Genomic DNA, 25,376 nt, shown 5'->3' with positions numbered 1-25,376 from the left:
AGCTGCAGACCCCGACTCTGCAGAGAAGCTGCCCTCGCCTACTGTAAATCCTGCTGAGGCTGAGACGGGGGGGTGGGGCGAGGGGCTGCGTCTGATTTATAACGCATCATAACCATGTTTCTGATTCATTACAGAGAAACAGGTTGTTTCAATTTGCAGGAAAAGTCAGGAATGAAAAACACTGGGGTCAATGTTGGAGTACATACGTGTTGGTGAACAGCTCTGAAAGATACTTTATTAACTTTACACGAAACATTGTAAACCAGGTATTCTGTTTTTCACTTTATTTATCTTTTAAGAATTTCAAACAAATGATTCCAGCTTGTATTCAAAGCAGGAAACTGAGAAATATGATTTCCAGCATGATTTCATCAATTCAATTTGCAATCTTGGTACTGAAACACATCAGAGCTTTAGCTGCCATAGCTTCAATTACAACATGTCAATATGTTGTGAACGCACATGTACCGCAAGCTGGTAAAAAAAGCTGATTATTATGTATAGTGTCTACTATCGAACAATGTTTGACGATTATAACACCTTTATTTTGTTTAAATGTCCCAGCCGAACTCTAACCTTTGTTTTGACAATGCAATAACGAGTTGGACGTCCTTACTTTTACGACTCTTGGATGTTTTTCGGCATAAACTCATGTGAAATCATACATCAACACATGTTCTGAGTTCAATTATAATAATAAGAGTAAAACAAAACACAATATTTGAATGTTTCTCTCTGATATCACTCCTTTGCAGTACTTAAATGTTATTCCCTTTAAAATACATCGAGGGCCCGTATGCTGCAATGCAAGCTAACAGCAGCCCAAACTCACTCTGTCCGTTAAAGAGAATATTTTAAAACTTAATTTTGGTAACAAATTAAAGCGTTGTCTTCACGTGGGAAGCCTCACCTAATATCAGAGGAAACAGATTACTCTTCTATATTTAGCCAATTACTGACTGAGGGTGATATGATGTTGCTGCAAGAATGTTGGGATGTTTTGGTACTTCTTTCCCAGCCGTGTAAATGTGCATATACTACGTCTCTTCTACTACTATATAACTACATGTCTATGGCTATAAGGCTTACATTTGCAGAGCAACACGTAAGTGACAGACGACATGCAGAGAACAGGCTGGATGTCAAACTTTCTTTCAAGGCGGAGCTTGTCTTGAGGCAAACAATATCATTGGTTGAGAAAATCAAAAGTGGGTTGTGCTTAGTAACTTGAGTATTAAAATAAGGCTTGAATGCTTGGTGAATTTGGAGGATACTGTTCACCTCTCGGGAAGCTCCGCCTTTGAGAAATGTTTGAATAACTGCCTCCATCAGAGGGAGGTGGTGCTCTGATGGACAGGTGGTTAGATGGGAGGAAAGATGGGGGTTTGCCTGCTGGACGACGGCAGTGCGTTGCTATGGAGATGGTGGAGCTGGATGTTTGGTTACACACCTGCAGGGACCGCACCAGTCCGTTTGTTGGTTCAGGCCGAAGCGAGCCCGGCATTTCTTAGGAGAGCCCGGGTCTGAGCACAACGCACAGCATGCACATAACAAGATGGAGGAAAAGCAGAAGGAGAGAGGAGCAGAAGAAGAAGAGAGGAAAGAGGGTTAGAGAGGAGAGAGGTAAAGGAAGAGACACAAGAGCATGTCAGGAAGACAGAGAGCCGTCAGGTCAAACTGTTAGTAGCCGCTTTCAGCACAGCAAAACATCAACAACCACCAGAATAACCGCACAACAACAGACCCACACAACTGAGTCAAACAAGCAAGTCACACACCCTGGAAATAAGCTGTTAGGACGCACAGTTAGCAGGGGGAGGGGGGGAGGGGAGGGGAGGGGGGGGGGGGTCGTGCTTTGACACTCTGTTTGTGCAGGAAGGATCAAGAGGTCAGCAAGCTTGATTTTTAGAACAACATTTCACTACTTTGTAGGAGGCTCATGTTTGCCCTCTATGGATAACAACTGAAATAGCATCAGATCTTTTAGTAGAAAATCACAATTCATGTATAGAGTATTTATTATCTACAAAGTTGTTAGGAAGTGGAGCATAACTTTAGTTTGTGAGAAACACTGAACGTGACCTTACATTGGATCATGAGCATTTTTCATTCTTTTGCATCGGTTGCCCATTCATCAGCGGAATATTGTTTTACAAATCTACTCTATGACATACCAGAGTTGCCTTTATTTAGTGTTACCATCATTTCATATTTGTTTAATCCAGCTTTACTGCCTAAAATGGCAACTTTCTCAATGTTGCTGCTACCTGCTAATGCTAGTTTCTACTACAGTGTTAGCATTAGCACTCAGGTACAGGGATTGCTCTTCTTTTGGAGGACTTCTGTGTGTGTTTTCATTGGTTGATATAACAGATTGGAAAGTCTTTATTTTTCTTATATTATTATTTGTTGGCCAGGGAAAAGGGAAATGACCAGCTGGTTAAACTTGGACAGCTGAGAGCAGGACAGAACGTGTTGTTCTCCGGGAATGTAAGTGTTTATAATTCAGGTTAGGTGGAAAGCAGAGTGGGCGGTTTGACGTTAAAGACACATCCTGCCTCAGAGACACCATGATGTCGAGCGACAGAGCGCCAACGCAAGCTCAGACTCAACCCAATCCTCTTGAACAGTTGACAGAGTACATTTGTTTTTAGTACTTAAGCATAGCACTGTGGTTTCTGTCTGATCAGATACATATATTATGTATATGTTTACCTGTGTTGGAGTCCTGCAGCTTCTCCCTTTTTCTCCTCTTCTTTTTGCCCTGTGGGAGAAAAAACAAAAGAAATCCCCCCAATTAAATGAGACTGGCTCAGCTTTTAAAAATAATTATATTGCTATTAATTCAAAAAAACACATTCTGTTGATCTGGCTTGAACTCATATTAGTTATCAGCCATCATTTGTAGAAACAAGTAATAGGATTGTGCAGCTGTTTTATAAACATCTATATGATTTTGTCTGAAAGGTTCCCAGTAAAAATAAAATCTGGTTTTTATCTTTTATCTTTTAATCTGCATTCCCGGCTAGCTTAATATGTTTTTTAAACCACCCTTGATTGCCTTTCCTCTTTATATTGATGAAATATAGTCCCAAAGTGTATTCTTTGATCAACAGAAATCTCCATCTTAAGTAACAGTTGTATGTGACATGTAAATCCATTGGAAATAAAAAAGTGCAAAGTTAAAAGCGGCAACCAGGTCAAGCAACCGTCTGTAATGCTCTACGGAAGCAAGAGAAAAAGCAGGAAAGATCAAAACAAAGTAGAAAAGATGTTGCACCACTAATGTCGTTCATGCAAATTCTGATGAACCATCGCCAAAAATGTCTCAACAATCTCATTCACATATTTGCCTTCATTTCCCACTATCTCCAGGCTAATTGTAAAGTGAGTGTTGAGGTAAACATCAGAGTTGCTCAGGCAGGTTCTGTGATGGTGGAGTGAGGCCTCATATTGGGGGAGATGGAGGATGTGGGTGCAGAGATCCACCGCCTGCGCCTCCACGTCTGCCTCCTCGACTCGCTGTCAGCGTGTCCATGTGGTTACAACAACTCCTCTTGCAACTGCTCTTCTCTGAAGCTTTGTGTCTGTGGGTGTACGTACGTGCGTGTGTGTGTGTGTGTGTGTTATGTTTGGGCTCGGAGGAGAAACCCTCCTGCGGGGGAGGTATGTGGAGCTTTGCTTCCTGTTTTGCTGGTAGGTCCACTAGTGTAGTCGTTTTTTTAAACCCCAGGAAGAGAGAGGTGATGATGGTGATGGGGAGGGGGGTTTCTTTAGGCCAAGTGTCGTCATTACACAGTTTGTGTTTTCCTATTCTTTATCGGACTGTGTCGCCCTGTGCCTAAGATGAAGATTTTGGATTCATATTTTTGGTTTCTTTACACTCATGGAGTTGTGATTCAATAAGTGTACTTTACAACTACAACATTTAGAGCGATAATATATCAATATCCCGATATGAGACTCTTCAATTTAAACCTACAATATCCTTGCATTATCAATATTGGGGTATTTGATCAGTAATAGTGTGAAGTTGACTGTCTCCATATTGCCCAGCCATATTTAGAGCTGCAGAATGATCACATGAAAGTGGTCGCTAAATGTTTGTCTTTAAGTTACAATGCCCCTACAGTAAAAACACTACTGTTGCCGTCAGTAAGCCACCATGTGTGGATGATACACAGGAGGACTCAGACATTTTTCCATTTGAAGTAATCATATCAGACAGCATCCACCGTGTTGTGCCGTGCGTAGAAAATGCTTAAAGCTCCATGCAAACAGCAATAGCTCCTATACACACAGTTTACTGGAGCTCTGGTTTATAACATATCAAAACATCATGAGGTTATCCAACTGTGAGCCTGGAATTTACTCTCTACGGAAACGGGAGAGTAAAAGAAAGTATGTTCTCAGTAAACTCACATGGTGCTGCGCAGTCAGATGCAACATTAAAGAGACAGGAACCAGATGAGACATTAGAGCTGAATCCGTGTGCATGTTTGTGACATGAAGCACTCGTTCAGAAGTTAGAGAACGTGTTATAAACCACAGCCCGAATAAAGTGTCACCGTAACTCATGTGCCATGCCTGCCCGCCCACAGAGTTCAGCTCAGGTAGAGAGAAGATAGAAGAGCAGAGAGAAGCGTAGACAGGTAATCACTCGATCTAACGTCACTGAAAAGCAGCCTCTGTTGCAACCAAAGCCTTTACTTCACCTGATTATGACACAATTTGCTCCTCCTTTTCTACTAGAAAGTATTCATACATTTACTTAAACCTTCAAATATTAGAAAAACAAATGGCTACTATGTGAGAAAGTTGTGTTTCTGTACAACATGTGTTAAGCTTTACAAATAACAAAAATGAAGGTGCTATATTTTAAAAGGGATGCCCACCAAAAAAGTAGATACAAATCTAAGGCAGCGAGGCCAGCCATGCGGCCCTGCTCTCTGTTAGTGGAGCAAAGGGGGTTGATTTATACCTCTGTGTGATTCAGTGTTTTACACTAGTAGTCATAACCATGGCAACGTGCAAGACTTGGTGAAATGCTTTCAAAAGTGACCAATCAGATCTGCTTTTGCAGCTCATGTGAGGCTGGAGTGTGTGAGTCATTAAGATTTTTGGAAGTTGCATGCAAACTTTGCACAGGAATACCCACAACCCCTTTCATGCAGCTCTTCACATATTTTCCCACCACAGAGGCATAAATCCACCATAAGACGTGTCCCTACCCAATCAGCTTTACTCTTTTCCCCTGCGACCCCGCTAAGGCCCGCCTCCTGCAAGAGTTCAACAGCAAACTGACAGATCAGAGGCACACAGCAGCCCAGATACAGCACATCCCAAAACATTAGACTACAACACATGCACCACACAGGTTTGACTCGTATTCTGGGAGACTTATTTAATCATGCTATCAAAGTCTGTGCTATGTTTAAAGGCTTTTGACTGACAGGCCTGAGAGCCAATAATCATGCAGGTTGTTGAGACAGTAGCCCGTAAAGTTTCAAGGTAAGAACAATAAATATGATCAAACCCAGTTCAGGAAGTTATGGCTGATGAATACATCTCGCTTCATTTTGGTTTTATTGACAGGGAATCAAACCAGCGAGGAAGAAGTAAAGAGGCTGGACTGACTCCTGCTGTATGTTGCATCAAATGTTTTGTCCTTTTTATGATTTTGACAATTTGTATTCTTCTCAAAAGTAGCATTCTCCTTCCTTGAACTGCTTCATAATAATGTTATTATAATAATTTAACCTATCAATGTTAAAATGCCTCTCATGCTGTCTTACTCTTATTTTGAAAGGAACTTATTGGTGGTTATTTTCATTTGAAAGAAAATGAAAATCAGTTCTTGCATCCAAGGGGAAAATTGAATTGTAATACACCACATGCAGCACAAATATTGTAAAATATTAATTACTTTAAAGGACACTTTTTTAGTAAGTAATTATTCAAAAGTAGTGTAATAACATATACGATTATTAAATAAACTATAGGAGGTTATTAAACTACTTAATTTGTAATTTTAGTGTCCAAATTACGTCTTTATTCTAAAAGGTGGCTCGCACTAGAGCCCAGGTATAGGAATCATGCCTTTTCCATAACAAGTGAGAGCGCCTCCTTTAGATCAACTTATCAGCTCAGAGAAGTTGTAGATGTAAAGATGAAGAGGAGAAAAGATGACGAGGCGTGGATAAGAAGTACTCACGTAGTTGTCTCTGGCAGACCAGGTGGGGTACAGCTGCATGTGGAGTTGTCTCTCTTTCCGGGCCAACTCGTAGTATTTGGCCTGTTCCTCCCGGGTCAGTGCGTGCCACTGCAGACACACACAACAAGCAGAAATCAAGAGAGAAACTATTAGTATATCCATTTCATGATAACACATTAGATATTTACATATACCACTCCTGTTTCAAATAGTCAATCAAATAGTATTTATACATATATACCAATAATATATCTACATATACTTTCTATACAAATAGTATGCAAAGGTGCAGCAGTCATTGAAGGGTTCAAACCTTTATGATTCGCCTCACATTTTATGTGAACAATGGGGACATGCAGTGATCGTACCAGTGTGTGTGTCTCTACCTCTGCCCAGCTCCCGGCATACATAGGCCACGCCCACTTTCATCAATCATTATGACACTTTAGTTCTAAGTTAATATCCATAGAGCATGCGATTTTGGGTGTTAAAATACATTTAGCCTATATATCTCTGTCTGTACACACAAACTGGAAGATTGACAATAAAGTTGTCTTTGACTTTGATATAGAAATGTCTAGATCTATTTCCACCAATACAAAAGGTTTCACAGTTGAGTACCATACATCATGATCTGCAGCTGGACTGTAACAATAGCATAACACGCTCCAATCTCTTATCATTCTTGTGGATCCCAGGACCACCAGTCACTGTTGTTATGGTTTAGCAGCACCAGTGTGTGAGGGGAGCGCAGATCACGTTACCACAGTCCTCTCATGTTCCTCATGTGTACAAATTACACACTGACCTGGAAACAGGATTAGTCTGCCTTCAGTTATGTGTGTGTGTCTGTGTCTGTGTGTGTGTGTGTGTGTGTGTGTGTGTGTGTGTGTGTGTGTGTGTGTGTGTGTGTGTGTGTGTGTGTGTGTGCGTGTGTGTGTGCATGTGTGAGAAACTCTCACCCTTCGTCCCAGGATCTGATTGATGGCGGCACTCTCCTTTAATGTGCACTCTGCGATGACCTTCGCCCTCATCTCCTTCATGTACAGCATGAAGGCGTTCAGGGGTTTCTTGATGACCGGCTTCTTGGGCTCCTTCTCCCGCTTGGCTTCCACCTGTGGCTTCCTGAGGACGGAGGAGGAAGAGAGTGTGGACGTTATATATAGAGCTACAGCCAGAAGACAAGATGTTACATTTTAGGTAGGGAGGATTAGAGAGGATGTTGTTATCATTGGATAGAACCATGCTAGCTGTTTCACTGTTTCTAATCTATGTGCTAAACTAAGCTAAGTGTCTCCCGGCTGTAGCTTCATATATCTAATGCATTCTCCTCTTTAAACTTTCGGCATAAAGCGACATATTTTAAAACATAACAAACTATTCCTATAGGGTGAAATGCATGTCCTCTACAGTTGAAAAGATGAGATTTCCTCATTTTTGCACCCAATAATTCCTAATAATTAAATGTACTGTATATCCAATTACTGAAATAGCTCAGTACCCTCCCCTGACTAGTCAAAATGTCTACTTGAGTTCATTAGCATGCATCAACTTTGCAATATACTAAATATTGCCACACAAAAGCAGCCATTTCTGCCTCAAATGATATACAAATCCTGCTGGAGAAAAAAACTGAAGGATAATCAAACAAGGAAATGGTGAAGAGTTATGGAGAATGGAGGCAATACTTACATGTACATGCTCCTGTCATAATGATCGTGCTCCTGTTTGCCTGAAGGCGGCACTATGGCTGGGTGGGGGATCCCTGTGGGATGCATGCCTGATGGGCCAAGCATCAGAGAGTGAGGGAACCTGGTGGAGTTGGAAAAACGAGACAGACAAAGAGCAACAAAAAAAAAGTTCAGGGAAATGCTTTGAGTCAGGGTCAGAGAGGACGATGAGCATTAAAGCAAGAGCGACTATTTTTGTAAGCAAAGAGCTTTAAAGCATGGAAAAGTCAATCGATTAAGAACCACATTGTACTCACTGAAAGCAAGATTCCTGCCTGTGTGAACAAAGGCTCTTAAAGCAGCAAACACAAATATTGGTTGATGGGATTTATTAGGCACTTAGAATGTTTGATTTGTTTTTTTCTTAGATCTTCAGTAAAGATGTAACCATCTGTCACCACTAGAGGGCGTCATCGGATTACAGAGAGTGAACATATTGCTTCACACCTAGAGGCTGCCTTGTGTTGGAAGTTCACTGACTGAAAACAGACTTCACATCTTACATTTGCAGTTAATAGTGTAACCAATGCGCCATATGATCCAAATGGCTTTAAGCATTATAGAACACCATTTTAGGAATTTTGTTCGAAACAAAGAAAAATAAGTATAACTGACGATAAAGCAGCAGCTGCTGGAGTGAGGATCTTATTTTCATATATGAACATTTTCATAGTGTTTGTTTTAAACCCTGCACAGAGTAATGTTCCTAGGTGGGATTTACTGCACCTTACAGCTACTAGTAAACACAATTAACATCAGTAAGCAAAAAGGAGGATCTGAAGATTAAGGATCCATATCATATGACTTGATTTGACTTTAATGACTTGATTTGACTTTTGAGTCTCCCTGATTTATTTAATAAAAAGTATACACTCCAGGTGGAAATGCCCATCTGTGTTTCACAATGCAGGTTTGAAACAAACTATATGAGAGGCTGTTTGAACTTCAGTGTCTGTGTGATGAGGCTGTGTGTATGAGACAACAGACGAACTTGCAAAGCGCGCTGTGGCAAGAAAGCATTGGTCTGCTGCAAGCGCCGACTTACACTGTGACTGAGAGTAGAGTCACAGCTTGAGCAAAGAAAAAAAAAAACCTGGCTGAACAATATAAAGACACTGCTCTCTAAATCTCACAGCTGGATGCAGAGGCTCACACTTTTATTTATATGGGTCTCCTTGAAAAACTAACACTCTTGCTGCATGGGACAGCATAACAGGATGTCACACGTTAGTTTTAATGGTAAGTGTCGTGGATCAGGAACACACAAAAAACAGATGTTAGTGATGGCAAGGACAAAGCAACTAATATCCTGATGGTACTCAAGAGAGTGTGTTTCTGCAGCAGCGTCTAGCGTGGCCCGGCTCAGTTTGCCTCGGCTCGGCTTGTGTCCTAACTTCTGGCGTAACACTGAACTCGTCCTGTTTACAGCACACTGACTCCAATCGGACTTTATAACAGCAGCTGACCAATGAGAGCTGACATAGAAGCTGAACAGGGGAAAGTCCTGTTCAGGCATTTTGAAATGTGCTGTAAAAAGGAGTAGGTGATGCAGAGCGTAGCTTGATGTTTTAGCTTTTTTTTACTTTCTTGGCTGCATCTGGCTTGGTCCGCCCAGCAGGCTACGATACCTGGAGTAGGAGGAGGCGCTGGAGAGGTTGGAGGAGTAGGGCTGCCTGAAGCCGCAGGGGGGGAGGGAGGGATAGACGGGCTGACTCTGCCTGCCACAGCACAGCAGAGGGGGAGACACGGCAACAGTGGGGCCTTTTAATTAGGTGCCTTTTAATAACAATTGTAATGTACATATCATTATTTGACTGTAGTATATTTCTATAGATTTCTGTAGCTTAGTGAGATTGTGTATTGTAGAGTATTCAATGTATTATTTTATTTGTATATCTATCTATCTATCTGCTTTACAGGTGGAAAAGTGATAATCCTTCTGAGGATGTTTAGCCCTTAAGGTCAATTGATTTCCACTACAGCTGCCATTATGAGATTTCCAACTTTTACACAATGTATCAGTTCCCATAAAATTCCTAATATATTCAATAACTGAAACTGTGTCATCCCGACCCAATCTATTCAAGAATGAAGGGAGATTAGCATTAAAATGGTAACATTAAGTGTAACTGAAATACATCAAACACCACATTTGAATTCATCATTGTGTTTGATCAACAAAACAGTCATCACTTTTAACAACAACTTATCACCCCGTTTTGGTTTTTAAAACATTTAAAATCTCTTATCATTCGTGTGGATCCCAGTACCACCAGTCACTGTTATGATTTAGCAAAGGTTTTGTTCTTAGTTCTGATATTTATTCTTAGTCACGGTAATAATATGTAATTCATTTTCTCTTATTTGTTGTCCTGTGACTCATGATCTAGCCTGCATTATTTACAGCTTTCATAACTAGTTTGTCTTGTTTTTTTAGTTTTCCACCTCTCCTGTTCAAGTGTTTTAATATATATGCATTCAAATATGTGTATATATATTTTAATATATTTATAATTTGCCTTGCCGTTTTGGTAAAATGCAAACAAACAACTAATTACAATTTTAAAGATCACTGTTCAATAAAGTGAAATCTCATGGTTTAATGCTTCCTTGCATCCATAGAAGTCTCTTTTTGAGAATATTCTGTGATGCACGTCGGTGCTTCCCCCCCGGAGAGTGTGTATCAGCACTGTTGACAGCTGTGTGTCAATACTTGGCTTACCGGGAACAGAAACACACACACTCACACACCACGGGAGGTCGAGGGTGGGGGTGGGATCATGTAAGCAAGGAGCCTTTGATATGTAGAAAAAACCCCACACTTCTACCTCCTGAGAGCCAATACCACCATCCCCCCCTTCAACTGACTCATCCTAACGTTTCAGCAAATGCAAACACACGCACTCCAATCCACATTCAAACTATTGTTACGATCGTCATTATCACCACACACACTTCCTCCTTTCCTCCACTGCATCCCTCCTCTGGCTCCAGGAGGAGGCAGCGCTGCATGGACAGTGAAGCCCAGCAGCAGAGGCCTTCGGCGGGGAAGAGACTGAGAGATCCCTGGGCTCAGCTCCTGGAGGAATGACGCTGTAATCCTGTTTTAACTGAGGTCCCACTACAACACGGGTCCGATGAAGGCAAACTAAACAACAAGTCTGCTTTTTATCTCACGAGGAAGCTGCCCACACCATGTCTTATATCCACATATGCGTCAATCAATCCAAATCAGTGTGGTTTCATTTTGTTTACATTTAAAAACACCAGTGCTCTCACACACCATCGTACAGGTCACAAATCATAATCTTATGAAAAACAGCCGCTCTTGAGTGTGACGCCACTCTCAAACAGAAAAATACCTCCTGTGTGACAGGCATGGCTGGACAGAGGTATGCTGGGAATGAGATGAAAAACTAGGCGCCCTGCTCCATTGTGCAGCGCTTTGTGCAATTTCTTTGTTACATTTTGATTACAATTGACAAAGTAATTACATCCCAACAGACTGATAAGTCAAAGGTCATGAGTTTAAAAATGTCACTGAATGACGACAAAGACGAATAGCTGTCATGCTCGCAGTAACTGTTTGATCTGACACAGAAGGCCCCAAAAAGACCGCCTTCCTGCTCTTCGTGTTTTTCATCATGTCGGACCAATAAGTGGGAAATAAACGAAAGCCATTCAATTTGGGATTTTCTTAGTTTCTAGCCATTACTAGCCATAGTAGAGAAAAGAGTTTAGTGGGTGGGCAGGGTTTTAAACGTGTCTCTAGTCAGTAGCTCTCTTTTTGTATTTGTCACACAACTAGTTCTGTCACTTTTCGTGTGAACCACAGAGTGCAACACTATGAATGCCATCCAGAGAAGATTATCTGAAATTCTGGGCTGTTATCTCAGTATTTTAACAAAATCAAGTCTTCCCCCTCCTCTATGATGACCAGCCCTTTTGCAGTCGTCTAGCTTTTTTTCCCCAGCACAACTGGATATTCACAGGAAAGAAGAGGCTGTGCTACACTCTCACTCTGCGTTCGTTAATAGAAGTTAAAGAGGCTTCATAACACTCCCTTCAGCTCTCACTGTATTTAATAATGCAACATGTTTGTGAGACTCATGTTCTACAAGGCTGCATCCTCACAAAACAGCACAACACATCTGAAATAATTCCTGCGCTCCGCCTGGGCTGTAGCAACCAATCAGTGAACAGGCCCAGGAGACATGTAGAGGTGGTCATGGAGGAACAGGAGGAGAGACCAGGCTAATGGTAAAAAGCAACACAAAACAACAGTTTGACATTTACCACTTATTCTCTATGCCGGCCCCTCCTCCTCCTTCAACAAAGAAGCACACTACAAGGGGCCAAAACAAGCAGATAATCTGGGTTAAAGGAGATTAGCTGTTAATAATATTTGTGGAAATCCATAGTGAAGTGTCTGAAAAAGATAAAACGCCTTTCAATCACAGACTTGAGAAACGTCTTGGGACACACAGCACGTCCTACAGAGACATAAACACACTTGGTATGTGTACAAACGCACAAAGTTGTTAAGCTTCCCTTCCAAATCTCCATGACATTTGATGTAAGCCTTTAACTGTTCCCGCAGGGGATTTTGTCCAGGCACAGATACTGTAGGTTGTTATAAATGGATTTGTGTTGATCCATAAATCAATGGACGTCTGACATTATGAGTTCACAATCAACCAGCATGACATCGCAAGCTCACGATCCACGCAGAATAGATGTAAACTCTTAATGGAATGACTTAATATGGAGCAGATGTCCCAAACTGCTGCTACTGCTTTATTACTATAAAGGAACTAACGGAAACATCAAGACAGGCTGAGATCCAAACAACATGTAGTGGATCAAAGCCACAAACATGTACATTTTCATTTGCATGTTCCCAAACCCACTACATCTGGAGGAATACTGCAAGTTATACATTTAGATATGAAGAGTACTCTATTTTAGGCAGGGGACAATATGAAAATGTAACTCATTGCTTAAAAATCTTAACAACTACTTAAAATGGCACTGAACAATACTGAAACAACGTAACATTACATTTAATCACTTAACATAATTCAATCATGCTACAAAATGTTTTTTAAGCAACCTAAAATGAATCATAAATCACAAGTTCATCATGTTAAAAGAAAGCACACATTGCATTAGAATTCAAAGTAAGACTTTATTTTTCACTTCTATACCTTATAGCAAGTAAGATCACTTCTTTGATTCACTCAGGTGAGGATATTTACGGTTATCTTGAAGTATGAAATTCAACCCTATTGTGATTGTTTTTAAATGTTTCGAACTTCTTCTGGGAACTTTTAATAATTCCAGGTCAAATGTGCTTTAAGAAGAAGTAAAAACATGCTTGTGACTACATGGATTAGCTCTTTTGATGCCTGTAATGCTATTCGTTTGTTACTCAAGACTATTTTAAGTTGAAGTTTTTTCTGAATGTTTCTGTTGTCCACATTCCTTTACCAGATGCCACAAAAGTTGAAGCGTCCATGAAAACAGAGCCTTGGGCCTTTTGACACCATGTGAGACAGTGATGTATCATACACTAACCTGGGGGTGTGTGTGTGTGTGTGTGTGTGTGTGTGTGTGTGTGTGTGTGTGTGTGTGTGTGTGTGTGTGTGTGTGTGTGTGTGTGTGTGTGTGTGTGTGTGTGTGTGTGTGCGTGCAACAATGGGGAGATGACGACGATTAATAAGGTGATAGGACGGTAAAGGTGATTTGTGAAGATTATCAGAAGACCTTCTTTAGATGTTTGAGGGTTAGTTGTTAAATCAGATGTGAATTAATGGTAAAAATTCAGTTACAAGCTACTTAACAGCAGAAGTATATGTAGGCCTGGGGAAAAAGGATATTTTCATTATTGATGAATTTTGTTCCCGTTTTCTTTCAATAAGATATAAAAAAGAAAAAAAACGACATACTTAAATTCAAACTGTAAAGATATTAAGGTTACTGTCAAAGAAGAAAACCAGGAAAATCAGAAAGGAGCCTTTTAAAAAACACGAAAAAAGGACAAATCAATTATCAAATGTATTATATATTTTTTTATAGATTGCTCAATTATTAAATATTTGTAGCTCTCAGTTTTCATTATGTTAGAGAAATCATGGCGATTCCTTTAAAGTTAGGGGAAAGTTATATAGTAACAAGGTCATCACAAGTACACAAGGACTGTATGTACAGATATACCTGTGCGTGCCGTGTGTGTGTGTGCATTTGTGTGTGTGTGTGTGTGTGTGTGTGTGTGTGTGTGTGTGTGTATGAGAGACTCACCAGCCCATGGAGGGACTGATCTGTCCGACGCCGCCTGGAGGGAGGGAGTAATACCCCGAGAGGTCCTGGGACTGGTGCCTGTGAATGCCTGAAGGACACACAAAAACACACGCACACACATATATATTAACATACATGTAATCACTCTTTCCTGTGTTGTTTGTTTCCATCAGTTAAGACATCATAAGTATACACACACACACACTGAATAAATGATGCCGCATCTCTGGTTTTTGCTTTTTAAAACACAAACATGTCAGGTCATGTCAGCGGCCCCCAGGCTGGCCCCGGGTCTGATGGGCTATTAGTGCTATTAGTAGTCTGGGAACCTGGTATTAAACACAAAGATGCTCTTAAAACAGATCACAGACCTCTGTTCCCATCCTTTGTGAACCTGTGAGTGTATGTGTGTTAAACCCTATTTGCATTAAAAGTAGTGCGTATTTACAGGTTTTTTTAAACACTCGAAAACCCGTAAAAAACATAGGAGATGGATTCTTTCCCATAGTGGTCGAGGGTCTTTTTATGGTGAGTCATGTTTGACGTCTGGAAAAGAGGGATGGTGCAGAAAAATGTTCAGTTGTTACTTATTTTCTGTAAATTATCCGGTATCTTTTTCAAACTCTCAAAACAACCATGATGATTGTATAGAAACACTAAGAAAATATGATTTTGAGAATCACATGTTTTATATCTTGTCCATTAAATGTTTGGATTATTTAACGCCAAGGTATTCCAGGACTCTTACTGTACTGAATTTGTATCCCGTTGGTTGATTGCACTTATTGTAAGTAGCTTTGAATAAAAGCATCAGCTAAATTAAATGTAACAATGATCAGTGACAATGGAGTCTGGTTGCTTTAAAGAAGAGAATATTAATTGTATGTTGTGTACATTAATAATCTATAAGAATAGTCCAAATCCCTGCTTCACATACTATCGTCCTGGAAAAACTAGGAAAATGTGCGTTTTCGCCCGTGTGCCGATGCAGATAGGACTTAGAGCCGATAAATATCCGCGATTACTGCAGGTTCATTTGTCCCGGTACTGAGAGCAGATTTTAACCGTCTCAACGAAGACAAAAGCCAGATGTTACTGTGTTTTCCACCATTGGTAAAGGGGATTTAGTGTGTCATGATGCTGTGTGTGAGTGTGTGTGTGTGTGTGTGTGTGTGTGTGTGTGTGTGTGTGTGTGTGTGTGTGTGTGTGTGTGTGTGTGTGTGTGTGTGTGTGTGTGTGTGTGTGTGTGTGTGTGTGTGTGTGTGTGCATGGGACCCTCCACGGGGCACTGATGTCGCCAGTTGGTTTCACTGGTTTACTCTACACAAGTGAAGTCCCCACATAAAAACACACACAGAGATACAGATAGACACACACACCCAAACAAACCATCTCATATTCTTCTTCTACTTTTAGCGATATTGTTTTCCATCAAAAAGACACACAGACTGCTTGACTCTGTGCCCTCATGAGTAAATATCCAGTCTCTCTCTGTCTCTGTGCCCTTCAAAGGAAGTCATTTGTCAACAGGCAGCACCTAGCACTTAGCGCGGCCCGGCTGCTAACCTGTGTTTGCAGCACAGGAATGCTGTAGATGACTGTAATTTGGCCGTGGCTCCGCGCCTGTTTCAGGACCCCGAGCCACTATAAATCTGGACGACAGGAATGTGACTGAGTCAGTCGACCTATCTCCGATCCTCCCTCCCCCTGACCCACCACGCCCTGCCTCCCTTCTCTCCTCTCCCATTCTCTTATCTTCCTTCCATTCTTCCTTTCCCCTCTGCATCTAGACAAAGACAAGTTAATTGAGTGTCCAGTCAACAAAATACGTTTGTGCTTAGTCATTTATCTATCTAACCTTTATTGCATGTATTTAGTGTTTTAATAATGTGGCTATCAATCAGCTTTAAGCCAAAGTCACTGAAGGCATGTTCACCAGACAAGCAGAACTAGCTAAGGGCTTTCACCTATACGCATAGCATTTTCATTACTCTATAGATAAGTGATGAATCCATTCAAAAAGAAATACAGGAGAACTCAAAGAGTTTGAAGAGATTTTTGGCAACTTCCCCTCACTGTTCCATCAGTATCATGTGAGACACATACAGTGCACAAGGTTCAACATATAGAGGTCTTTATCAGGGTAAATTCCACTTATTACCAACAACAACAACAACAACAAACTGACGAAAGTTTTAGCCCAAAAAATAAGTGGAAGATTTTGTGTCTATAGAGCTGTGAAGAGCCATATATTTTCCCGGGACAATCATTATATCATAAAACCTTTAAAGTATAAGCTAAATTCAACAGCCTTATTTGTGGCAGGGTATTTTTAAATGAAATAGAGGTGTGGTCCTGCCTCAGTGTTTAAACAGCAGTGCAGTATCTTTGCCTCTGCTTTTAAACTAGACTATAGCACATGCTGTAAGCCATTTTCTTGTTTTGCCTGAGGGCTAATATCAGGCTGAATGTGCCCTTAGGGTTAGAAAATATGTTTCTGTCTGTGTTAATATTGAACAGGATAAAATAACTCAACAGATTGCCCCATTAAGCCATATATTATAGATATTACCCGTAAGGAATACTGATGAATGTATTCATAGTACAGTATTGTACATTTTAGTTTTACATTCTGTCCACGGTTTTCTATTTAACATGTACATGGTTTATTTTTTTATTGCATTTTACTTGGACTAGTTGATGTATTTTTCTTTCAATGTCTTAATTGTATTGCATGGTGCACTATTGGAGTACGCTATAGCTGTTATGCATATGAAAATAAAGCCTTTGAACGCCATTAGTAACAATAACAACTTGTTTTGATACAGAGGGTGTTTCTCAATGTCGAGGAAGGCTCCTCCAGAGCCACTATTTCAAGGATGCTACGTCATCGAGTCCCGCCGAAGGACTGTTCCAATGTCCAGGCTACTTGGACTACCAAGCGTCCTTCGTAGCGAGACATTTCGAGGCTGCACACGTGTATCCTCCGCGGTCTTAAAATCCCACAATGCTTTGCGCACGGACTAATTTCCCCAAATCTGTGGAGGAAAATGTAAGGCGGGGGCCTCTCATATGACGCACACCTGCAGACTTGCTCGCCTGTTCCACTCTTCGTTTTCCGAATGCCAGGAAGGATTCTTGCCTAGCTTCTGAAGGAAGTGACTCGGAAGATATGTCCTACCAATGAAGCGTCCTCGACATTGAGAAACACCCTGAGATGGAGAACTTTGCATCCTTTTTCGAAATACGCCATGTTCCTTGAAATGACTGTACGATTAAGATCAAAACAAACGCATGTTAATTTAACTGTTAATCGTTCACACTTGCATTTGAAGGAAACGTTGTGCTGATTTCGGTAAGTCACGTTTGTATGCAGCCGTGTTTGCTGTTGGGAAACCTGCAGGGGAAAACGAGCAGCAGTAATGGGGTAGTTTTCTTTGGAATGCCCCTTTTAAAGCAGCCATCTAATGACAGCTAACGCAACTATCTCACGCTCTCCATGTCAGCGTCTCGGGAAACAACTTAAAAGGGAAACCATTTGAGTCAAACCGGCTCTGCGTGAGCTCGGTATCAGAACGTGTGCATGTTAAATAAGAGTCGAAGAGCTGAAAATAGCATTCCTGCACTGATAATGTGCTATGGTGGTTACAACCACTGAGAGTGAAAGTGCTGCAGCATCTGAGCATTAAAAGGACTTGACATGCAGCCTGTGTGGTGTACATAAAAGAGCCCAAGACCAGAAGAAACTTTGTAGTGTTTGGTTACAGTAAGATAATGAGTGCTACATTAGTACAGGAACTTTTGTTAAGAGCAAACACTCAAAAGACCCAGTAAAAGCTAAACTTGTTTTTGTACAGTGTAAAACAACAGATTATGAAAAGCCATGTCTATTATGACTCTTAGTATGTGCCTTATAATTCATCACATTTCATTTACAATACAGTCTCCCTTTTTCCTCATGCTGATTTAAATAGAGTGACTCACTCTCCCAATCAGTCATCTGAAGGTGTTTTTTTTTACTTTCGTCAAAAAATTACTTCATGAGGAAGTTACTTTCAGGCATTTGTTATTCCAGGAAGTATGTTCTTAATCAATAGTCTAGCAGCAAGTCCTCAAAAAAGGCTTTAGTTTTCGATATACCCCTACCCGAGGTAGGACAAATAACAACAATGATTTTTCGTATCTTTAGGGTCTCCTATTAATGAAATTGATTGTTGTCAAATTTTATTTTGGGGGAACAAAATGTTTTTTTGGTTGTTCTTTAGAACTACCCCAATCCCTGAAAAAGAGCCAAATTAGACCAGGCCGAATGTGGGAAAGGTGACAAAAAAGCCCATAACTTGAGAATGATCACTCTTCAGATTTTCTGAGGTATGAACCAGGTGTCTGTCCTACATCACCAAATAGTCAGACAATTATTAAACTAAAGAAATACTGAATTATAGTCCTGTAGACTTAGCTTTACTTTAGACGGAAATTGTACTTTTCGGTGATAGGAACATAGGACTCCATCACTTTTCTCTCATTTATCAGAAAAACAGTAATCCCTAAAAAATATACCATTACTGAATTGTCTAGGGTGCTATTGAACACTAACCAGTAGTTGTATGGAAATATCTGGTACAGTTCTATTGCAAATGAGATTTCTTTAGACATAGGCCTACCTCTTCTCTGAGACAGTCAAATTTCCGAATGGGGGAGAAGTGGCATAATAGCCTATAAGTTAATAAGCATGCTCACTCTGATGGTCTATATTTGGAGAGGGAAATACCACGTGAGTGAACTACATCACCAAATAGTCAGAATAAGATTAGCCTAATAAAATAAAGTGTATTAGTTCTACATTTCAAGCCTCTAAAACATAGGTGTAAATAGTACAGGTTTTATTGAAACTGGAACCTTAATTCAAAGTACAGTATAGAAATCATCAAATAATTCTGTGAGAGGTCAAGTATATAGATACTAGAATATAATGTTAAATGTCAGGTTCCTCAGAAACGTTAGGGGACACATTTTGACATTGTGCACAGCAGGTGCAGAACTCCGTACAGGGAAGGCCAACAGAGAGGCACTGGCACTGCATGCAAGTACACTAGAGATGAACCAAACATGTATTTGCTTGCATAATATATGAGCAGTACTTCCACACCTGTATCATCAGACCTCACAATGATGCGGGAATATGACTCTGCAAGATGTATGGCATGGAGCACCATCTTTGTGTCCTCCTGATCACTGTACTGTAGTGATGTCAAACTGCTGACTCCTGCTGTGCAGATGCTCTTCACCTCCTCCCCTTCGTCAAATCCTGAGTGTAGTCTCTGTGGGGCAGCAGTGACAATGTAGTGGCTCACAAACACAAGTACAGTGCAGTCTTGTTTCCACTACTCCTCAAGTACTTCCTGTAGTTTGGGACATTTGTTTTGCCAGTGATAACATGTGTAGGCCTTCCAGCACTTGCACCTCTCCTTTGCCTCTACAGATCTTTGATTGACTGTGGGCCGTCATACCTGTCAAATACCATGACCACACATTTCATTTCTTGTTTTCTATATATATATATATATATGTATATATATGTGTGCCAAACACTCAGTATGATTTTGTGAACGGGTGTGTCAATGCAGGTGCATTTAAAAAATGCAGATCTGTAATGAGGACCCAGCTCTGAAGAATAACACAAGTGTTATAACCTAGAGCAAAACAAATGTCCCAAACCAGCTTGGAAGAGTCTTTGCCAGTCGCAAGAGAATTTGTGCTTCTGTTAAATGGAAAAAAGGAAAAGGAAATTGGACTGATGTGCACAAACTTGGATGAACTGAGGTTCATAATTGCATCAGCAACAGATGCAGCCTCGGAAAATCTGCCGCCAACAGAGGATGCATTTCAACAGCAATGTTTCAGACAGCGATATGGTGTCACAGGCCGAACCCAAACCCTTGTTATGGAGTCCTGTTGGCAAGGGGTGGACTGTCAGAGATGGGGCCATTCAACCAGTGCTATTTACAAAAAACCCAGCACCTAGAGAAGTGAGAGACATTACTCACTTGTATTGCAAAGATGCAAAGTGTGGAGAGAGTGGAAAGTGCCAGTGCCTCTCTGTTGGCCTTCCCTGTACGGAGTTCTGCACCTGCTGTGCAGAAGAGGTAGGCCTATGTCTAAAGAAATCTCATTTGCAAAAGAACTGTACCAGATATTTCCATACAACTACTGGTTAGTGTTCAATAGCACCCTAGACAATTCAGTAATGGTATATTTTTTAGGGATTACTGTTTTTCTGATAAATGAGAGAAAAGTGATGGAGTCCTAGTTCCTTTCACCAAAAAGTACAATTTCCGTCTAAACTAAAGCTAAGTCTACAGGACTATAATTCAGTATTTCTGTAGTTTAATAATTGTCTGACTATTTGGTGATGTAGGACAGACACCTGGGGCCTATACTGCGAACCTGGTTCAACCTAACCTGGATATGTTTGAGTTAGCCGGTTGGCCTAATCCAAAACATACGCGCTCTCGCTAAGCGGTACTACGACGCTGGTTATCAAGTGGATCGCTCAAGCCAGCCGTGTCCTATCTAGTTAGGTGCGCGTTCACATGAAAGGGGTGGTATTTGGAGCATTCGACCAATCACAAACATGGAGAAGCGTACTGACAGCGCAGCGTCATACTTCCTGAATGAAAAGTGAACTTTAATACTAGTCAAAATGAAGAAGTTAAACTTTAAACATCCATGACTTAAACACTTTATCCAGGATAAAAGCCACATAGCTGCACCTGCAAGGTGAATACAGCTGGCAAAAGAAAAAGTGTTTGAATGCGTACATTAACAGGTTTATGATATCACTGCCCCGTCTAAAACACGATCTGACTTCAATTACATTTGTCTCGAGTGTTTCGTCAACTTATGTGTTGCTTAAAATAATACTTCTGCATACAGTATGTGACACTGTGAGTGTTGCACGGCCAGATACGGCTCAGCTGACTCAGATCAGGAGATATGTGATACATTATGAAGTGATATGCCGCGGACTGTACTTAATGTACTCTGATCCGGTTACTTATGTTGTGGCCGATATTTAAGTAAGCTTTCTTAACGCTAATGTTATAATAGTCAGATTGCTCTGAAGATGGAGGTGATATTCTATTCATGTTCACGTTCACACAGTCGGTGATTTTTGCCGGCCGTCTTTCCTGCGACGGCAGTTTTTCTGTATTTCCTTTCTCCTGTAATATGACTTGATCGCTTTCAACTCCGCACACTGAGCTCTGATTGGTCAGCAGGCGGTGCTTTCACTGAGTTGAGCTCTTAGCCTGCAACCTAACCTGGTCCCGACCAGGTTAGCTGCTTAGCATATATTACCATGGAGATCTAGCCTGCTAAAAAGAGAACCAGCTGCGTAGGACCGGAAAGCCGGAGTTTTCCCTGAATTTAGCCGGCTAAGCGAAAATCCTGCTTCGCAGTATACCCCCCTGGTTCATACCTCAGAAAATCTGAAGAGTGATCATTCTCAAGTTATGGGCTTTCTTGTCACCTTTCCCACATTCGGCCAGGTCTAATTTGGCTCTTTTTCAGGGATTGGGGTAGTTCTGAAGAACAACCAAAAACATTTTGTTCCCCCAAAATAAAATTTGACAACAATCAATTTCATTAATAGGAGACCCTAAAGATAAGAAAAATCATTGTTGTCATTTGCTCTACCTCGGGTAGGGGTATCTCAAAATATGAGGGCCCTTCCTGCTAGACTACAAGTAAATACAAATAAATCATAAATATAGTTCAACAAAATGTGTTTCCTTAAGCAGCTGGGTAATGCAGTTTTAAGGAAACATTACATTAACAGGAATCAAATGTGCATTTGATAAGGATTTATAATCAATTTTTATAATTTTGTGAGTATTTACAGCAGGAGGATGTTTATTGGTCTGACCCAAAATAAACTACACTGTCAGTGTTCATGGTAAAAACACTGATGTGTTTCAAATTGTTTTAGGATAACTAAATGAACGATATATCTTAAGCATAGAGGAATGAGATGTATTTGGCTTTACATGGAAACTAGTAGTTAGAGGGATTAATTCATTGTTATCTTTGTTTTTTTCATTAATTAGTAGACGATAAGAAGAATACAGGATATCACTAGCTTATTTTAAATTATACTCAGAAATGCAGTGAGAATGCAGAGTGCTGAGGTAACTGAAAGACGCTGTTTGCACCTATTTATTCTCACCCAGTAACACCTGGCGCTCATACGGGATCCTACAGAAAGTGTTAATGCGTGTTCATCTTGCACATTAAAGTGTGACTGGGAGTTTCATTTCCACTCTTCCTTTCTGTATTTTGCTCTCTATTGTCTGAGCCAACAGTCAGATCTGAGAACCAGTCAAAGCAAAGTGACGGTGGAGGATCCACTCGACTTTTGTGTGGCATGTTAAATGTGTTATGGTCAGGTGACTGGACGGACCAGCTGGCTCCCATAATGACAAACATAGACCTGCAGGAGGACAACTCATACAGTCTGAGATTAGTCATCATTTCCTGACTACAATTATCTTTAATCAAATCGTATTCAACTTAAACTCTCAGATAAATGTCATGTTTTCAAACCCCTATCAGCAAATCTAAAGCATTGTACCTTCAATTTTCAATTATCTAGAATTCTATTAAAGTTAAAGTAAATCTTAATAGGTAAATCAAAGACCTATGTTAACAAATTTGTAAAAATGAATCCTAAAGTTATAAAGATATGACTTTTATTTGATCCTGATCAAAGTACTGTGCTTACTGTAGTAGCTGAGATCACAGAAACTACGAGTACCACAGAAGCTGTCATCCTTGCAGGATCGGAGGTGGAAGGGATTAAAGTCTCAAACTCCACCGTCATGTTTTGAAACTGCAGCTACATTTAGAATCAGGATTAGGCAAATGTTTTATTCTACCACACTTCTGCAAAGGTATGTTCACTTGGCTGGATTATTGTGTTACTTATGATGCTGTGATTTACTACATGTTGTCAGTTTGCGCCAGTAGATCTCTTGGAAATGTACATTATATATATTTTTTAACAAAGGAGTTTGTTCTCATTCTGAGCTAAAAATGTTTACCTTAGTAAGACTTGCATGTAGCAACAGGGTATAAGCAGGAATCCTGAAGTCAAATGTAAGACCTTTTAAGACCTTTTAAGACCCTTTCCATACATTTTAAGACCTCATCGCCACTTTTTTTTTTTTTTTTTAAACCGGTTACATTGGCGACACACTTTACCTCACATTTACTATATACAGTATTGATTGTCCTTCCTCCTTATCTCCAACCATTTGGAATGAAAGCAAACTTGCTTTTCCCAATAACGATGTTTAACAACCGGGCGTAAACGGACCTTTGCGCTATCAAGCAGTGAGGCGCGCGATGTCCTGTTCAGATGACGCAAACCCAACGGGATGCCATAAATAAAACTACAGAATCACACATACAACACCTACGCCATGATTACATTCAGGCACACTGTAGAATACAACCTCTTTGGACAATTTATATACTTATTGAAAACAAGATACACAATGTAATACCTTGGAAAATGCCGTTTAATACTTTTTAATAGCCTTAACTTTTAATACTTTTTAAGACCCCGCGGACACCCTGAGCAAACATATTTTCTGAAGTTGTTTCAATAGAGGGGTCTTTCATATATCAGGCATACATGATTTATAACATTTGTATTCCTAAAACATGATTGCTGTTGACAGTATTGTGCTTTATCAAGTGATGCAAAGAAATCTTCCCCAGAAACGTTTTGTAATTTTAAACAGTCAGACAGTGGGCGCTGACGGTAACAACACAGGAAGTAAACTGAAATGTGAGAAAAAGTGAGATCTCACGGCACAACAAAGGGTTAAAGGAAGAGTTGCAAACTGTGAGCAGAAATATAACAAACAAAAGAACACTTGTGCACAAATATACCACTACAGTTATTACAGTAAATGACTGTCATCTCCAATGAGCTGAGTTCACAGGAACATCCCAACATGAAGCCTCTGAATGCAGAATAAAAGGAGTTACATTTAAAATGTTATACTCATGGTTCACAAATCATTGCTGCGACCATGTAGAACACAAAAGGCTCAAAAAAGATTAGAGAAGTAAAGAAGGAAAATGGTAATCACATCTTTGATTTTCTTTAACCTTTACATTGAAGTCATGCATGAGTGGTATAATCATAGGCTGCGGAGTGAGACAAAGGAACTGGCACAGCACAGAAATGACAAGAGATGATAATAAGAGATATGTACAACGGTGAACCCTGAGGAAATGTATAATTGTTCACAGAACACATTTTAAATCATAATATATTTTGATCTATTAACAAACATTAAAGTTACTTTATTGTTAAGGTGGAAGAGAAGTAAACCTGGAATTTTTTCAGCAGGATAACGTAAACACTACCGGACAATTGGGGAAGCTGTTAAGCATGGACCAACGAATAATCCGTCAAACTTTGGAGCAATTTGGTCGAACTGGTCACAAATTGCAGAAACAAACCTGTGACTACTCCCATGAAATATCACATAGCTCTTTGAAAATATGATTTAAAATTGGACAAAACATCAGGTTTTAGTTTATACATTAAACTATGTTCCTAAAACTTCCTACTGCAGACACCTAGGACCCAAGAGCCTTTGATCGGCTTTCGATACACTTCAGCTTTTATCTTCTTATTTTCTGCTAGCAGACCAACTATGATGAGCTCAGTGATGCAGCAGGACAGAAGAGTAGATATAGGTGTGCCGAAAAATGACATCACCGATGAGGTAACCCTACCTGTGAGAGGTGACAAAAGATATGAGGTGTGTATGCGTGTGTACTGTAAAATGTTCCTGACTGGAAACCCAGTCAGTATTCAGGTGAGATCGTGTTAGAAAGGTTACGTGTAGCAGTGTTTGAGTGTGTGTGTGTGTATGTGTAAGGATTTGTTAGAAGCAGGTGGCTCAGTCTGTCATTAAGGGCTGAGTCACTGTGCTAGCGTGAGTCCTGGACACACACACACACACACACACACACACACACACACACACACACACACACACACACACACACACACACACACCACACACACACACACACACACACCACACACA

The 25,376-nt window shown here is 40.4% G+C and overlaps 1 protein-coding gene across 1 annotated transcript in view; it reads right to left on the bottom strand.

Moving 5' to 3' along the window:
- The window catches only part of tcf7 (transcription factor 7), an 81,322-nt gene that overhangs the window by 4,422 nt on the left and 51,524 nt on the right, over nucleotides 1–25,376 (bottom strand). The window contains exons 6-12 of the mRNA XM_034098665.1: nucleotides 9,528–9,662; nucleotides 7,907–8,026; nucleotides 7,177–7,339; nucleotides 6,215–6,322; nucleotides 5,232–5,279; nucleotides 2,716–2,764; nucleotides 1,451–1,523 (exon numbers count right to left, since the gene is read on the bottom strand). Coding sequence (XP_033954556.1) covers nucleotides 1,451–1,523; nucleotides 2,716–2,764; nucleotides 5,232–5,279; nucleotides 6,215–6,322; nucleotides 7,177–7,339; nucleotides 7,907–8,026; nucleotides 9,528–9,662 — 696 coding nt within the window. The remainder of the gene's footprint in view (nucleotides 1–1,450; nucleotides 1,524–2,715; nucleotides 2,765–5,231; nucleotides 5,280–6,214; nucleotides 6,323–7,176; nucleotides 7,340–7,906; nucleotides 8,027–9,527; nucleotides 9,663–25,376) is intronic.

The sequence above is a fragment of the Pseudochaenichthys georgianus genome, chromosome 14 (assembly GCF_902827115.2).
Source record: "Pseudochaenichthys georgianus chromosome 14, fPseGeo1.2, whole genome shotgun sequence".
In the NCBI taxonomy this organism is placed as follows: Eukaryota; Metazoa; Chordata; class Actinopteri; order Perciformes; family Channichthyidae; genus Pseudochaenichthys; species Pseudochaenichthys georgianus.
The sequence above is the reverse complement of the archived record's forward strand: the minus strand, read 5'-3'. Positions and strand labels throughout refer to the sequence as shown.